Source organism: Cucumis melo, chromosome 2 (genome assembly GCF_025177605.1).
Source record: "Cucumis melo cultivar AY chromosome 2, USDA_Cmelo_AY_1.0, whole genome shotgun sequence".
NCBI lineage: Eukaryota > Viridiplantae > Streptophyta > Magnoliopsida > Cucurbitales > Cucurbitaceae > Cucumis > Cucumis melo.
In genome coordinates, this window is record NC_066858.1 from 2,263,352 (window position 1) to 2,281,069 (window position 17,718).

Genomic DNA, 17,718 nt, shown 5'->3' on the forward strand with positions numbered 1-17,718 from the left:
ATATGATTGTACGATACATGTACAACATATACCCATGGAATTAGTGATCGAAATACCACTTGTTTCTAGAAATACTAGGCATGGACATATAATATTTATAATAGTAAGTATTATTATTATTAGATTATAATATGCTCAATATTTCAAGGGAAGTGACAAGAAATGAATCACACATCTAGAGTTGTGATCGAATTGCATTCAACATAAGTTGCCATGGTTATCGTTATGATATATCACTAAACATTAATTTGTGGATGGAACATGTGGAGGAGGTGGTGGTGGGATGACCATTTGGCGGTAGTTGACAATGTTCGATTAAAGGCTAATGTGATGTGGTGGAGGAGAAGGAATAACCATTTGAGGGTCGCCAACATCGGAATCAAGATGATGGTGTGGTGGAGGGGGTGGAATGACCATTTGAGGCCCATCGATATCTGATTATGGAAATTTGTGCGGTGGAGGTGGTGGGATGATCACTTGAGGGCCAACCAATGTCATAATCAACATGATGGCGTGGAGGAGGGGGTGGAATGATCATTTGCGGCCAACCAACATCTATGGAAGTTTGTGTGGTGGAGGAGGCTGGATAACCATTTGAGGGCCACCAACATCGAATTGTGGAAGTTTGTGCGGTGGAGGAGGAGGTAGAATGACCATTTGAGGCCCACAAACATCAGATTGTGGAAGTTTGTGCTGTCGAGGAGGTGGGATGACCATTTGAGGGCCACCAATATCCGAATCAAGATGATGGTATGGTGGAGGGGGTGGAATGACCATTTGAGGCCCACCAACATCGGATTGTGGAAATTTGTGCGGTGGAGGTGGTGGGATGACCATTGGAGGGCCGCCAACATCTGAATCAAGATAATGGTGTGGTCGAGGGGGTGCAATGACCATTTCAGACCCGCTGACATCGGATTGTTGAAATTTATGAGGTGGAGGAGGTGGAATAACCATTAGTGGGCCACCAATGTCTGAATCAAGATGATGATGTAGTAGAGGGGTGGAATCACCATTTAAGGTCCGCCAACATCAGATTGTGGAAGTTTTTGCAAGGGAGGAGGTAGGATAATCATTTGAGGGCCACCGTCGTCAGATTGTGGGTCAACATGAAGCAACACTGTAATACACAAACAAAGACTCATAACACATACATACGAGATACAAGTACTTATATATATATATATATATATATTAGGAAAAGATGATATTCTTAAATGCATACCATGACAATGTGACATTGTAGCTATGGATAAAAGAGATAGAAAGAGAAGATACATTCTTTGTGTTTTCTCCATCATGGTCACTAGAAAATAGAGAACAGAAGTTTAATCTTACTTGTGGAAATGGTTTGAAGAAGAGTGGGTTTATATAGATGATTTTGTTGCACATAATAAGAATTATAGTTTGATTCTAATTGGTAGATAACTTAATAAATTTGAAATCGATATAGCTAAACCTAAACAATTTTAATTATTGTCAATTTTAATCGATAATACTCAACAATCTTATCTTTCATCTAAAAACATCAAATATGGTTAGAGAATTTAATTCCCTTTTAGTACATTAGAGAAATTAAGTTAGCATCAACCAAAAATAGTTGTCCATGAAAAAAAAAACATACATATGCTCCATAATTAACCATAAATCTTGCCAAAATAATCTTTGCAAAAAGAAAAAAACTTACAATAATCAAGATTAATAATAATAATAATAATAATAATAATAAAAGAAATTTTATTGAATTATTTTATCATTGTAATGGTATGTTTTCTTTTTATTATTTTTGCCAACAAGAACTTACGGTCAATTGACATCAGTGTACCTTGAGGACTAAGACATCCATGGTTTAATTCCCCCTCCAATTTGTACTAAAAACAATTTAAGAAAAATATAGGTTTATATATTTATTTTCTAAAATCATTAAAATATTATATATTTAACTAATCCATAATATCTATTTTTCTAAGATTTTGAAAAAATTGTACCTTTAACGAAGTTTCCGAAATATCTTATTCCTTTTTATTATTTTAATCTTGTATTAAACTAATTATATCTATCTTTAATAAACTTTTTTTAATTGTTTTTAAGAAAAATCAAAACATTTCATTAATAAACTTTATAAAACAATAAATATTTGGATGTTATATTAGATTCATTTTCATTTATCTAAAATATGAAAAGAATTTTTGTAATCCATCTAAATGTTTTGACTAGTTTGAAAATTGTCATATTTCTTAAATAAAATTCAAACTCTTAGCAAAGTTTTTATTTTTCCCTATTTTCATAATTGAAGATTGTAGACAGAAGAGAAGAGAAGGTCTTCAAACCGTGATTTGGCAAAAAAACGACAAAGAAACATTTCCATTAGATTGTAGCCAGACATAAGAGAAGAGAAGGTTTTCAAACTGTGATTTTGCAGAAAACGACAAATGACAGAGAGGCGAGGTTCTGTGTCATTTTTTGAGTGTTTGTAGTATACATCGTCTACACTAGCCCTTGACGCTTTTTACTGTGGAGGTGCTTGTTTATCCCTACTCCTAGCGTTTTATTTTTGTTGTGATGGAGCTTGTTTATCCATCCCCTTCAACGTTTTATTTTATCATGTGGCGTTTGTTATTTATTCTTGGCCCTTGACACTCTTTGTTGTGGAGGAGCTTGTTTATCTCTAGCCCCCCGACATTTTATTTTTTATGTGACGGCATTTGTTTATCCTTGAAGTCTAGTGTTTTTATCTTGTCAAGAGGTTCTTTTTTATCCCTGACCCTTTGACACTGTTAATATGTTTGAAGTATTCTATTTCAACAAAATAATGGTTACGCCTTCGTCCACTTTCTAATCCTACTAAGTTGTATGAAGGGGGGTGTGTTGTAGCAACCTAGTTTTGTTTGACCTTATTTAAAATTTAATTCAATTGCTAGATTAATTTTTTGTCTTAATTTGTCTATTTTTTAATTTTGTGATTAACCAACTAATTTTGTAAAAGAAATGTTATTTAACTACTTTTAAAGTTTTCTGACTAGTTTGGTTAGAGTAACTAAATCAATTAGTTAGACATTAAGGTGGGTGGAGAAATACTAAATATGATAACTTTTTTAAATCGGTTTTGGTGTTAAAGGCTCAATACCATTTTGAAAGGAGTACTAATATTAGACTATTAGTATTATTTTCAAATTAAAAAAAAAAAAAAACTAGCCATTTTGAATTTTTAACCATTTGAATAAGCTTTTTTTGGCTATAAATAACCCCCTCTTCTTCATGTATAGGGGGCACAACACAAAAGAAAAAGCAACACACAAAAAAACCTAGAGATTTTTACAACTTTCGCACCCCTCTTCTTTATCCAAACCTCTAACCTCCATAGTCATTGCTTCTCTTAGCCTTCAATCTCTTCTAACAAACCCCCAAATCTTCATTTTTCTCCAAAGAAAAAAGCTCTCTACAATACTAAAAATTCAACACAAGAAAAACTCTAACTTAGTTTGAGGTGTATGGTAGGGCTTAAGTCCCAATGGTCCACACTTCAAATAATAACTACTTCTTATTATTATTATTATTATTATTATTAACTTCTTCTTTCTTTCCTTTGCTAATCTTAAACTTTTTTTTTTTGTCTTTCTTTCCTTTGCTAATCTTAAACTTTTTTCTTTATATGTCTATCTTTAATTTCTTTAAAACTTTTTATTTGTTCATAGTATTGATTATTGTTTCTTTAATATATTCTCATTTTTAATTTATTTAATATTATAATTTTTTTCTTCTTATTTGTTTATTTTTCTTATTTGCGTATTTCTCGATTTTTCTTCTCTTATATTTATTTCTTTACTATCTTATTTCTACATTTTCATTTCCCTTCTAATAAATTTATTTGTTTAAGTACATTTTTTCATATCTTGTTTATCCTTTTTTACTCCTTTGTTCTTACTTTCTTCTTTCTTAATTTTCTAGTAAATTTTTTTCTATTTTATTTTACTTATAGATTTTTTTTATATTACATTTTTATCCGTGTACATAAGCTTACTTAAATGTTTGTAATTGCTTTTTGGTTCGTTTAATATACTCTTGCTAATAGTTTTTTTTTTTATATATTTTGAATTAATTTTCTTTTAAAAAAACATCCGACGATGGAATCTAGGAAATTTAGGATTCCAATTTTCTAGAATTCTTGAGGTGAGGAAACCAATTCTTTGGAAGTCTAAGGTCAATATCAAATATAATTTTATTAAAATCTCAATATGTTATTTTATGTTTGCTTAATTTATTATGATACTTCTTTATTCTTGGTTTACTTATCTAATTTTCTATTAAGACTCATTTTGTGTTCTATTTCAAATTTATAAGTCTAGATTTAAAATTCTCTATGTTTTAAAATAAAAAACTCTCTTTTAATCATTTAGAAAATTTGTCTCTAATGTTATAATTTTTCTTATGCTTTTCAAACTTTCCAAATGTAATCCATAATTTCATAAGGTTTTCCAATAAATCTTTTCTAATAACTTATACAGTTTTCCTTAAACAAAATCCTACGACGGAATCTAGAAAACTTGGGCTTCTGATTTTCTTGAATTCTTGAGGTGAAGGATCACATATTTGGAGTCCAAGTTTTTATTCCAAGAAAAAATGATTTTAATTAATGTTTAAAAAAAACATCTCTCTGTTAGAAGACTATTCCTACGACGGATTTTGAGAAAATGTACTAATTTTTCACTTTCTTAAGGTGAGAAAATTTTCTTTAATATGTAGTCCAATTGATGGAATGTTCTCCACTTATGTTATGAGATAATTAATTCAAATATTAGAGTAATGAGGGTTAAAATAAGACATTACTTTTTAAAATAAATTAAAGAATAATATTTTCAATTCAAGATTTGGAATTTTGCCACCGTTTTCTAAACGGGTGTTCTGGGAGGCTAACACCTTCCTCACACACAAATGACTCCCAAACTCAACACTCTAATTTTAGCATACCATTTTTTGTGATTTTATTTAAAAATTGTTTACTTTATTTCGGTGTCCAATCACACCGTAAAAAAGATTGGTGGCGACCTTTTTTTTTTTTTTTGTCATTTTATTTTAACACTAACCATTTTGAGGATGTTGGCCGCTTGACGTCGTCTCGGACACATGATGAAAATATTTATAATAGTAAGTATTCTTATCACTAACTTATGAAAAGTGACAAGAAATGAATCACACATCTAGAGATGTGATCGGATTGCATGCAATAATAGTTGCTTTAAAGGTGGTAGACGATTATCGTTATGATATCACTAAATATTAATTTGGGGATGAAACATGTGGATGAGGAGGGTATGGCATGACCATTTGGGGGTCGTCGACGATGTTCGACTAAAGGCGAATGTGATGTGGTAGAGGAGGGGGAATAACCATTTGAGGGCTGCCAACATCGGAATCAAGATGATGAAATGCTCTCCACTTATGTTATGATTATTATTAACCAAACTATTGCAATATATTATCTAATTTAATTAGGTTATTACATAATTTTAAATAGTATTGTTGAATGAGAAATTTTGGACTAATCGCAAATTGTCGTATCATTTATCAAATTATGAGAAAATTCTAAATATTTAAATATAAGACTAACTAAAAGTTGAGACATGTGTCTAAATTAAATTTAAGACATAAATTTGGCAAATTATGATGACGTCACGTGTTTTCAATATTACCTTTGATAATAATTATTTTGGTCTTTATAAATATTATTATTTGGGCCACAGTTCATTTGCGCCCAGAAAATAGGCTTAAGTTCGTTTGAATTCTAAATAAGACCAAAATTCATATGATTGGGTTCAAGAGGCTAGATTTATGGACAAACCAAGCTCGAGCCCATAAAACTTACCTGAGAATTACTCTATAAATAAAGAAAGTCTCTTCATTTGTAGGTGCAAAAATTTAGATTTCACAGAGCCCAAAGAGAATTCTCCCCAACAACAAGAAGATTCTATAACTCTTGAAAACTGAACTAGCTACTCTTTGAAGTTCACGTTCTTTGGATATAGAAATATTTTTTCAAGACTCCAACTTCAAGAACATCAAGCAATCCGCTTCCATACATCAAATGTACGCATTTAACCGAGTTTTAGATATCGGACCACATCATATCAAATCAATACAAGCATAACATAAAAACAAGTTTAACTTCACGAACCACGTTTCTTTGAAAAACTCGTGTGAACAAATATTTAGTTCGATAAGATATAGGTGAGTAATATATGTAGAAAGTAAATAAAATAGGAATCTGAGAAATTCTCCTAAATTTTCCACTATCTCCACACTAATTGAATTATTCTGACTAATATATTTTTTTTTTTTTTTACAATATCCAACCGAAAGCCTCTATTTATAGGTTAAATAGCAAGTAGGATGTAGATTACATGATGTGTTTGTAAGACACACATGACAAGTAGGGGAGTGGATTAAATGGACACTAAAAGGTCGTTGGGACACAAACTATCCTAAGATTATAATAACCACTTCTTGATGTAGTAAATACTATTTTAAAAAAATTAATTAGGTACAATCAACATTATTTTAAAACCCTTATTTGTTATAGTTTTTACTTTTTGTTTTAGTTTTTACTTTTTCCTACAATTTTTACAATTTTACATTCATCAATTTCTTTTTCATTTTTTACTACAGTATTTACTATGTCCTTTTGAAACTAAAACAATTTAACTCTCAAACACATATTATTATAGCCAAAACTAAAATAATTAAACCCCATACACAAACTATTATTCCAACTACGTCAAAGAACCCATTTACCAAGGTAGAATCTCCAAAAGTCATGGTTGTCTCTTCTCTCTTCGATCTGGCTGCTTCGCACCTTTGGTCGAGCCAATAATATCCATCCTAAACACACTCTAATAGTGTATGATTGTAGGATACATATACAACATATACCCATGAAATTCGTGAGCAAAGACCACTTGTTTCTAAATACACTATGCACATGGATATTTAATATTTATAAGAGTAAGTATTATTATTAATATTAACTTATCATACTCAATATTTCAAGGAAAGTGACAAGAAATGCATCACACACCTAGAGTTGTGATCAAATTTCATGCAATAAAAGTTGCTTTAAGGGTGGTAGGGGATTATCGTTACGATATCACTAAACATTAATTTATAGATGGAACATGTGGAGGAGTAGGCGGTGGGTTGACCATTTGGGGGTTGTCGATGATGTTCAATTAAAGGTGAATATGATGTGGTGGAGGAGGGGGAATAATCATTTGAGGGCCGCCAATATCGGAATCAAGATGATGGTGTGGTGGAGGAGGGGGAATAACCATTTGAGGGCCGCCAACATCGGAATCAAGATGATGGTGTGGTGGAGGAGGGGGAATAACCATTTGAGGGCCGCCAACATCAGAATCAAGATGATGGTGTGGTGGAGGAGGGGGAATAACCATTTGAGGACCGCCAACATCAGAATCAAGATGATGGTGTGGTGGAGGAGGGGGAATGACCATCTGAGGGCCACCCACATCAGAATCAAGATGATGGTGTGGTGGAGGAGGGGGAATAACCATTTGAGGGCCGCCAACATCGGAATCAAGATGATGGTGTGGTGGAGGAGGAGGAATAACCATTTGAGGACCGCCAACATCAGAATCAAGATAATGGTGTGGTGGAGGAGGAGGAATAACCATCTGAGGGCCGCCCACATCGGAATCAAGATGATGGTGTGGTGGAGGGGGTGGAATGACCATTTGAGGCCCACCGATATCGGATTGTGGAAATTTATGTGGTGGAGGTGGTGGGATGACCATTTGAGGGCCACCAATGTCTGAATCAAGATGATGGTGTGGTGGAGGGGGTGGAATCACCATTTGAGGCCCACCAACATCAGAATCAAGATGATGGTGTGGTGGAGGGGGTGGAATCACCATTTGAGGCCCGCCGACATCGGATTGTGGAAATTTATGTGGTGGAGGTGGTGGAATGACCATTTGAGGGCCACCAACGTCTGAATTAAGATGATGATGTGGTGGAGGGGGTGGAATGACCATTTGAGGTCCACCAACATCAGATTCTGGAACTTTGTGCGGGGGAGGAGGTGGGATAACCATTTGAGGACCGCCAATGTCAGATTGTGTGTCAACATGAAGCAACACTGTAAATACATAAACAAAGAATCATAATATATACATACGTGATATATATATATATATATATATATATATATATATATATATATATATATATATATATATATATATATATAGGAAAAATAATATTCTTGAATACGTACCCCGACAATGTGACATTGTAGCTATGGATAAAAGCGATAAAAAGAGAAGATAAATTGTTTGTGTTTTCTCCATTATGATCACCGGAAAATGGAGAATAGAAGATTAATCTTGTGGAAATGGTTAGAAGAATGGTGGGTTTATATAGATGATTTTGTTGGCCAAAACAAGAATTGTAGTTTAATCATAATTGGTAGGCAACTTAATATAATTGAAATAGATTGATTTATACCTAAACAGTTTTAATTGTCCATTTTAATGTCTAAAACTCAACTATCTTTAACTTTTTATCTAAAAAAATCCAATATCGTTAGAGAATTTAATTTCTTTTAAGTACATTAGAGAAATTGAATTAACATCAACATAAATAGTAGTCCATAAAAAGACAAATTCATATGCTCATATTATCATAAATCTTCCAAAAATAACCTTCGCTAACAAGGCAGATTTCCAATAATAATAATAAACAAATTTTTTCTTAATGATGGTAGTCATACAGCTTAGGTCAATTGACATTAGTGTGTATTGCGAATTAAGAAGTCCGTGGTTCAATTCTTCCTTTCAATTTGTACTAAAAATAATTTAAATATTAGAATAATGAAATTATATTCTTTAGATTGTGTAAACTTTTTCTAAAACAAAAAAAAAAGATTGTATGAATTAATTATTGATAGTTGTCTTAAAACAGTCGAAACAAACATAACTCAACATAGAAGTAAGTGTTATCGTTAATAGGTCTATGACTTGAATCTCTCATCTTCTATTAATACTAAAATTGCGATATATGTTATCTAATTTAATTAGGTTATTACATAATTTTGCAATATTTATAAAAGTTAAAAGAAAATGAGATTTTGAAAGAATCTTTCAATTCACAACATAAATACAATGAATTTGCAAAATTGAGAAACCTAACCTTTTTAAGAAATCAGTTCTGCTTTTTCTAAAATAAAATAAGTTTATTCTATTTATACTATATATTGAAATATTATTCAATGTCAATTTAATTTCTAGTCAACGTTGATTCATTGTTCTTCATCTATAACTTTTGTAATGAGTTGTTTATTGAATTATTAATACAATTTGGTTTAAGTTCCAATCAAGAAGCATTAAAATACTTTTTAAATTAACATTTGTATTGTATCATTTATTTTAAACTAGATATTTTTAAATATAGTAAAACTGTTGTTGCACTTCAGTCTTCAATGCAAAAGATCATCCAAGTCTAGCAAATAGTGGTGAAAGAAACAAGGCAGCAACTGAATGGATTGCTGAAGGAACAAAAACAGCAAAACAGAAAATGGATTACTGAAAGGCTGAGTCGCGGAACACGCTCTCTTTAAGACGTTTCGCAACTCTGCTCTGAATCATGCAAACAGCATTATGTCTCGTCGTCCCCAGGATAAAACAACCCTTTTTCGTCAATTAGTTTTGCACATAAACTAATTGGAACTGAAACACTAAAAAAAGAACAACTCGGAAAACTTTTAAGAGAATGGGAATTTGAGACAAGAATTTTTTTGTTGTGTGTTGAGAATGAGAGTGGGGGATCTATTTATAGTAGTGGAGGATCAGTAACGGTCAAAAGAATTTAATTGTGAAACGTTACAAATTTATTATAATAAAACTTTTAACGGTCAAAAATTAATTTTGTAACGTTTAACGGACAAAAATTAATTCGTAACATTTAACGGTCAAAAAATTAATTTTGTAACAGTGGTCAATAAAATTTTCATCCAATAGTCCCCCACTTGAAAAATTTTTACTATTAGTCCCCCACTTGAAAAATTTTTACTATCAGTCCCCCACTTGAAAATTTTTAAAAACATTTTCATCGAGCAGTGTCTGTCTCTATAATGTTGTGCTTAAGTAAAGGTGCCTGATGATTTGAACCTTTACGTAGTGACAATAGTTTAGAGTATTGTAAAGTAACTCGTAGTTTTGAACTTTACTTTTAACGCTATCGCACACACAGCATTATTTGAGTGAAGTTCTAAAATATTTTGTGCTTTATGGTCTGGCACATATATCTCAGTTTAGTGAATGCTCTAGGAATCTCCCCATAATTCCATAGGAAGCGGTCCTCACTTCCACATTCACAAAGGTGAATCAATCAAGAGTACTCCTGTAGCTAGGTACCCTACTTGATATCAAGTATAGATTTCATTAAGAACAAAGTTCAGCCTCATCTTACGCTTCAAGATGTCATGCTAATCACTAAACCATAAGAATGAGACTTTAAAATATTTAGCATGATTCTCATCTTATTACTTGTGATCAGTTATTACCCATTGAACTTGTTTCTTGGGATCTCCAGTCTTTCAAGTTGGGTTTACCTCACAATAATTCAAGTTTTAATAGGCTTGAGTCCCATTCTTTCCTAGGTTTTAAAAACCTTTTCTCTAGCAAGTCCTTTCGTCAAAGGATCAGCCAAGTTATCATCAGACCATACATAATCCACTATCACTGCGCCAGTAGTGAGCAATTCTCTAATGGTACTGTGCTTACGACGTATTTATCGTCTCTTACCATTATAGTAACGGTTTTGAACTTTTTCGATAACTGCAGTACTATCACAATGGATTAGTATGGCTAGTATCGGTCTTTCCCATGTGGGAATCTCTGATAGCAAGCTTCGAAGCCAGCTTGCTTCTTCACTAACAGCAGCTAGTGCTATCATCTCTGACTTCATCGTTGAGTGGGCTAAGATTGTTTGTTTCTTGGATTTTCAAGCCACAGCTCCTCCTGCTATATTAAAAATATAGCCACTTGTAGCATTTGATTCATCTAAGAGGGAGTTCAAATCAGCATCGTTGTAACCTTCAAGTACAGCAGGAAACTTGTTATAATGTAATCCTAGGTTTTGGGTTTTCTTAAGGTATCTCATTACTCTCTCCATCGCATTCCAATGTTCTAGACTGGGTCTGCTGGTAAACCTACATAATAATCCTACGACGTAAGCTATGTCTGGTCTAGTGCAATCAGCAGCATACCTCAAACTACCTATGATACTAGCATACTCGGATTGGTTAACACTATCACCAGTGTTCTTCAATAATTTCACACTAGAGTCATAAGGTGTACAAGGTGGTTTACTATCGAAGTAGTTGTACTTCTTTAGACTCTTTTCTATGTAATGAGATTGATCTAAGAAAAATCCATTTTCAATTCTTATAATTTTGATGCCTAAGATTACATCAGCTTCACCTAGGTCTTCCATGTCAAAATTTGCATTCAACATAGATTTTACATCATTTATGACATGCAAGTTTGATCCAAAGATTAACATGTCATCTACGTATAGGCATATGATAATACATAGCCTACCCTTCAGTCTTATAGTAGATACATTTGTCACTTTCATTTACTTTGAATCCTTTTGACATGAGTAAGTTGTCAAACTTTTCGTGTCATTACTTGGGAGCTTGTTTTAGGCCATAAAGGGATTTATCTAGTTTGCAAACTTTGGATTCTTGGTCGTAAACTATGAAACCTTCAGGTTGTTCCATGTAAATCTCTTCTTCTAAATCACCATTTAGGAAAGCTATTTTAACATCCATCTGATGGATTAAGAGATTGTTTAGGGTAGCTATAGATATCAACACTCTAATAGAGGTGATTCTAGTAACCGGGGTAAAAGTATCAAAGAAGTCTATGTTTTCCCTCTGCCTAAATCCTTTTTCCACTAATCTAGTCTTATACTTATCTACTGATCCATCAAGTTTGAGTTTCTTCCTTAAAACCCATTTACAGCCTATAGCTTTACATCCGGTGGGTAAGTCAACTAGGTGCCAAGTTCTATTGGATTCAAGAGAGTACATTTCATCATTGATTCTTGCCATAAATTGGCATCTACTGAGGATAATGCTTCTGTTAGATCTTTTGGATCTTCCACGTTGTACATTTCAAAGTCTTCTCCAAAGTCTTTTACTGTTCTAACTCTCTTGCTTCTTCTAGGTTCAAGATCTACTTCCTTGTCTTGGCTTGGGATCCTAATTGAAGGGAGACTACTGGAACATGAGCCCCCACTAGTTTGACTATATAGGCCCCCACTATTTCTAGATTTAAAAGGAAATCTATCCTCGAAAATATCTACGTCATTTGATTCTATGATTACTTTGTTTTCTAAGTCACAGAATCTATAGGCTTTACTATGTTCAGCATATCCTATAAAGATACATTCTTAGGCTCTACTTGCTAATTTCATTCTTTTTAGATCAGGTATTCTAACATAAGCTAGACAGCCCCAAGTTTGAAGATAAGACAAGTTTAGTGTTTTATGTTTAAGGACTTCGTACGGTGAAGTTTTATTGTTTGATTTAGGAATCCTATTAAGAACATAATTAACAGTCTTAATTATTTCACCCCACCAAGATGGTGCTGCTCCTGACTCAAGTAAGATAGCAACTACTAACTCAGTTAGAGTTCTATTCTTTCTTTCTGCTTTTTCATTCATTTCAGGAGAATAAGGTGTAGTAGTTTCATGTATTATTCCTTTTGGGTTATCAAACTCATTGAAAGAAACGGAATCATATTCAGTTCCTCTATGACTACGAAATCTCTTATTCTTTTGTTAAACTGGTTCTCTATTTCAGTTACAAAGACTTTGAACATTTCAAAGGCATCACTTTTATTTTTAAGCAGATACTTAAAAGTGTAGTCAGAACAGTCATCTATAAAGGTAATTACGTACCTTTTACTGTTTCTAGTTAAGGTGCCATCAAATTCACATAAGTCAGAATGAATTAATTCTAAAGGCTCTGTTACTCTAGTTACAGACTTATGCAAGGTCTTAGTTATCTTAGCTTGACTACAACGTGCACATTTCTCAAAATCATGCAGAGATAATTTAGGTATAAGATTTAGCCTACTCATGTTGCTAATTAATCTTTTATTAACATGACAAAGTCTAGCATGCCAATCATTAAAAAAAGTCAACATGTAAGCAGAAGATGCAATCTTATTAATTTTCAGATTCAATTTGAACATGTCATCAGTAGCATAACCCTTCCCCACAAATACATTGTTTTTAGTTAAAGTAAACAAGTCAAATCCTATGGTTTGTGTGGATCCATCCTTGTTGAGGAGATATCCAGAAACTAAATTCTTTCGAAATTCTGAAGTATGCAGAACTTCCTTCAACACAAGCGTCTTGCCGGATGTGAATTTCAGTTCTACTTCTCCAATACCGACCACCTTGGTTCTGTGATGATCTCCTAGAAGGATATTCTTATCCTTAACTTCATTATATTTTCTAAAAAGACTAAGGTCGTGGTAGACATGGCGGGATGCACCAGTGTCTAGCCACCAACCTTCAGACCTCCCAATCACATTAACTTCAAATATCATAGCTACCAATTCATCTTCTATTAGGTTCGCCTGCGCAGCAGGACGACTCCTATTTCTACAATTTCTAGCTAAATGACCAGGCTTATTACAATTATAACAAACAATTTGTACCGTACTTCTAGACTGTGGGTTGTTTTGTTTGTTGAATCCTCGTTTCATCTTGTTTCCTTTCAGCTTCAGATCTAGTTTCAGAACTGCAGTGAGCTTCTTTCTGGGGATAACGTTCCCCTCTTCTTTTTTATCATGCTTCCTTGCTTCCTCCTCTATCCTTAGCCTCGTGATTAGACTTTCCAGTGAGAACTCCTTGGTTTTGTGCCTTAGGGTGTTCTTGAAATCCTTCCATAATGGAGGTAATTTATCAATAATAACAGCAACTTGAAATTGATCATCGAGTGGCATGTCTTAACTAATAATCTCATGGGCTATTTTCTAGATTTCATGTGACTATGCCTCCACGGATTTGTCATCGATCATTTGATATATCAGGTATCGGCTGACAGCGTACTTCTTCGACCCCGCTTCTTCAGTATCGTACTTCTTTTGTAGCGCGTCCCATACTTCTTTTGCAGTAGTCATGGTACTGTAATAATCATATAGTTCATCAGTAAGACCATTAAGAATTAGGTTCTTACAGATGAAGTCAGTTTCTGTCCAGGTGACGAGGTTCTTTAGTTGTTCTTCTGTAGGATCTTTTTCTAAAACCTTCGACTTTTCAGTAGTACAAGCAGTGGTCACCTTCTTTAGTGTGAGAAAAAATAACATCTTTTGTTTCCACCTTTTGAAGTATGCTCCTTCAAAACGGAACGGACGGTTGAAATCAGAAGACATCAAGTCGGATTGAATTTTTTCAGCCATCACAGTAGAGAAAAATCGTCTTAAAATTGTTGTTTCACTTTGGTCTTCAATGCAAAAAATCGTCCAAGTCTGACAAATAGTGGTGAAAGAAACGAGGCAGCAACTGAACGGATTGTTGAAGGAACAAAAACTGCAAAATAGAAAATGGATTAGTGAAAGGCTGAGTCGCGGAACACACTCTCTTTAAGACATTTCGCGGCTCTGCTCTGAATCGTGCAAACAGAATTATGCCTCGTCATCCCCAGGATAAAACAACCCTTTTTCGTTAATTAGTTTTGCACAGAAACTAATTGGAACTGAAACACTAAAAAAAGAACAACTCGAAAAACTTTTAAGAGAATGGAAATTTGAGAGAAGAATGTTTTTTGTTGTGTGTTGAGAATGAGAGTGAGAGATCTATTTATAGTGGTGGAGGATTAGTAACAGTCAAAAGAATTAAATTGTGAAACGTTATAAATTTATTATAATAAAACTTTTAACGGTCAAAATTTAATTTTGTAACGTTTAACATTCAAAAGTTAATTCGTAACGTTTAACAGTCAAAAAATTAATTTTGTAGCAACGGTCAATAAATTTTTCATTCAATACATTAACCAAAATATTACTAACTATAGTAAAATTTTAGATTTTATTAATGATAAACATTGATAGACATTCATACACTTTCATCAATGTCTATTAGCGACATTGATAGAAGTTGTTAGAAGTTTGTCAATATTTATCAATGATTGAATATAAAATTTTGATATATTTTGAACAGCTTTGTCATTTACAATAATTTCTAACCTAAAAAACAAACATAAAAAATGTCCAAACATCTCTCAAGCCATATTATTTAAACAAATTATTTAAATGTTGGATCCAAACCTTTCAAGCCCTTCACATATTTCCAACGAGACATCTTTTCAATAAAAACATAACTTTTCGCTAGAGTCCTATTCTCTTTTGCATTGCATGTATTCATTAATAAGTTGTTTGAAAATTTTAAAAATGACCAAAACCAAATATACGAAAATAAAAACATATTTATTAAAATAATAATAAGAACGGTTAAGGGAGAAATTTTGAACCAATCTCAAATTGTCACGTTATTTATCAAATTGATAACGAAAATATAAATAATTGAATTTGGAACTAATTAAAAGTTTGACATATGTCCTAAATTGAAACTAAATATATAAATTGGCAAATGCTGATAACATGTTAATTATTTTGGTTCAATTAAATAGTTTTTATTTGAGTTCTTAATTGAGCCCAAAAAATAGGCTTAATCTGCTCAAATGCTAAATAAGACCCAAATTCATATAGTTGTTAAAGTCCGATTCATAGACCAACTAAACTCAAATCCATAAAACTCACCATATAAATCTAGAAGTTCTTCTCATTTGACTCAAAAAAGGCCTAGAGAGAATTCTCACAACCAATCCTCTCTAACTTCTGAGTTTTTCGTGCTCAAGTTTTTTGGAGATACAAATATTCTTCCAAAACAAATTAGATGATCAAGTACTAGAAACCGAACCACATCAAATCAATACAAATACAACATCAACACAAGTTCAACTCCACGAAACACGTTTTTTTGAAAACCTCGTATATCGTTTATATATTAAAAGAAAGAATAGTTTAGGATATAAATTACAAAAATAGGACTTCAAATAACTTGAGAAGAAAAACAAGTTTAGTCTGCAATTTAAAATAATTTATAAATTAAAAATACATATAGTACAAATTTTAATATAACACATAATGTATCTTTTTATGAAAACAAAACTTAAATAATATAAATAAAACTCTAAACAAAAAACTAAACTTTTTTTAGGTACGTTTGTTTTTTTTTAACATAACTTTCAAAGGGTCATTGAACAAAATCCCTTTTCTTATTTTTCCTTTTTATCTATCTATTTTCTCTCTTCAAATTATTGCAAACAGTTTCTTCGAATATTCATCCACAGAATTTGAAATAAAATTCTTGATTAATTGCTTTAACAGTAATATATATATATTCACACATTGATATATATTCCCTCAAGGCCCAAGCAAGCCCACCTTTCCTTCCAATGAGCCTCCACCCGATGTTCCTAAACCACAAGAAAAGACACCCAGAGAGAGGCTGACAAAAGAGCTTTGAGTCAAAGAACTCATGAAAAAAGATTTTGAATAGAATCGATGAATTGAATGATGCTTTTTTGGTAACTGTTTCATCTTTTTAGTTTTTGATTTTTGAAAACTACCTCTGTTTATATTTTGTTTTAAACAATAATTTTCATATTTCTTTTGAGTAGAATTTCAACAACAGAAATAAGTTTTTGAAAAACTACCTTTTTAGTTTTCAAATTTTGGTTTGGTTTTTTATATCATCGATAAAAATTAGTTGATAACTGATAAAGAAATTTGAATGAAAAAGTCATGTCTACAGACTTAATTTTCAAAAACTAAAAATTAAAAACAAAATTGTTATCAAATAAAATTGTAAAAATTGAAGTTTCGATACCTATTAAGTTTTGTCTGTTCAATGATTAATTTTAAATTGTAATGTCAATGTCTATTAGTTAATTTAAAATAATTATGAAGTAAAGTTTAAAATTAATTTTAAAAATGATACATAAATTTAAAAAAAAAAAACTAAATTAATTATAGGAAATTTTTCAAAAATAAAAAAATCGACAAAAATATTTACAATTTAATAAATTTTATAATTTAGTAGTTTTTTTTTTCGAGTGTAAATAGTTTGTTTGTTTTTTCTATTTTTTTAAAAATACCTTAATTATAATTATTTTACATTAATTACTAGTCACTAAAACTACATACTAAAAATGAATATTTAGTGAAAAGTAAAAACTATAAATCTCGTAATAGAGGTAAAACTCAAATCTTATAAGATAACATTACAATCCAAAATTGCTAAAGTTAGAAACTCGTTAAAAAGAAAATTTAAAATTTATAAATCTAAAACATAACATCTTGAAATCTATTGAACAAATAGAAACGAGATCCAAAATCTCTAACACCTAAGGAAAAAAAAGTATTCACTTTTCAAAAAGAAGAAGAAGAAAGAAATCGATGAAAAGGACAAAATTTTGTTTTATTTTCAAAACTCTTCAAAGGGTGGACTTTGACCCACTACTTTTCCAATCTTGAAATAATCTCTCTCTCTCTTTCTCTCTCTCTTTCTCTCTCATATATTACCTCTTGGCATTCCATTCTTGAAAAAGTCACTATTTCCATCTCT

The 17,718-nt window shown here is 32.0% G+C and overlaps 1 protein-coding gene across 1 annotated transcript; it reads right to left on the bottom strand.

Moving 5' to 3' along the window:
* Positions 1-6,977: 6,977 nt before the first annotated feature.
* On the bottom strand, positions 6,978-8,439 carry LOC127148185 (protein TRACHEARY ELEMENT DIFFERENTIATION-RELATED 7A-like). The gene is made up of 2 exons (XM_051081348.1): positions 8,288-8,439; positions 6,978-8,149 (listed from the first exon to the last, which is right to left on the bottom strand). The coding sequence occupies exons 1-2, from the start codon at positions 8,358-8,360 to the stop codon at positions 7,224-7,226; spliced, it is 999 nt and encodes a 332-aa protein (XP_050937305.1). The 5' UTR covers positions 8,361-8,439; the 3' UTR covers positions 6,978-7,223.
* Between the last annotated feature and the right edge of the window lie 9,279 nt (positions 8,440-17,718).

Coding starts and splice junctions, on each gene's coding strand:
- LOC127148185 (XM_051081348.1), bottom strand. CDS start 8,360: ATGGAGAAAACACAAACAATTTATCTTCTCTTTTTATCGCTTTTATCC. Junction 8,150..8,287: donor TACAATGTCACATTGTCGGG/GTACGTATTCAA, acceptor ATGTATTTACAG/TGTTGCTTCATGTTGACACA.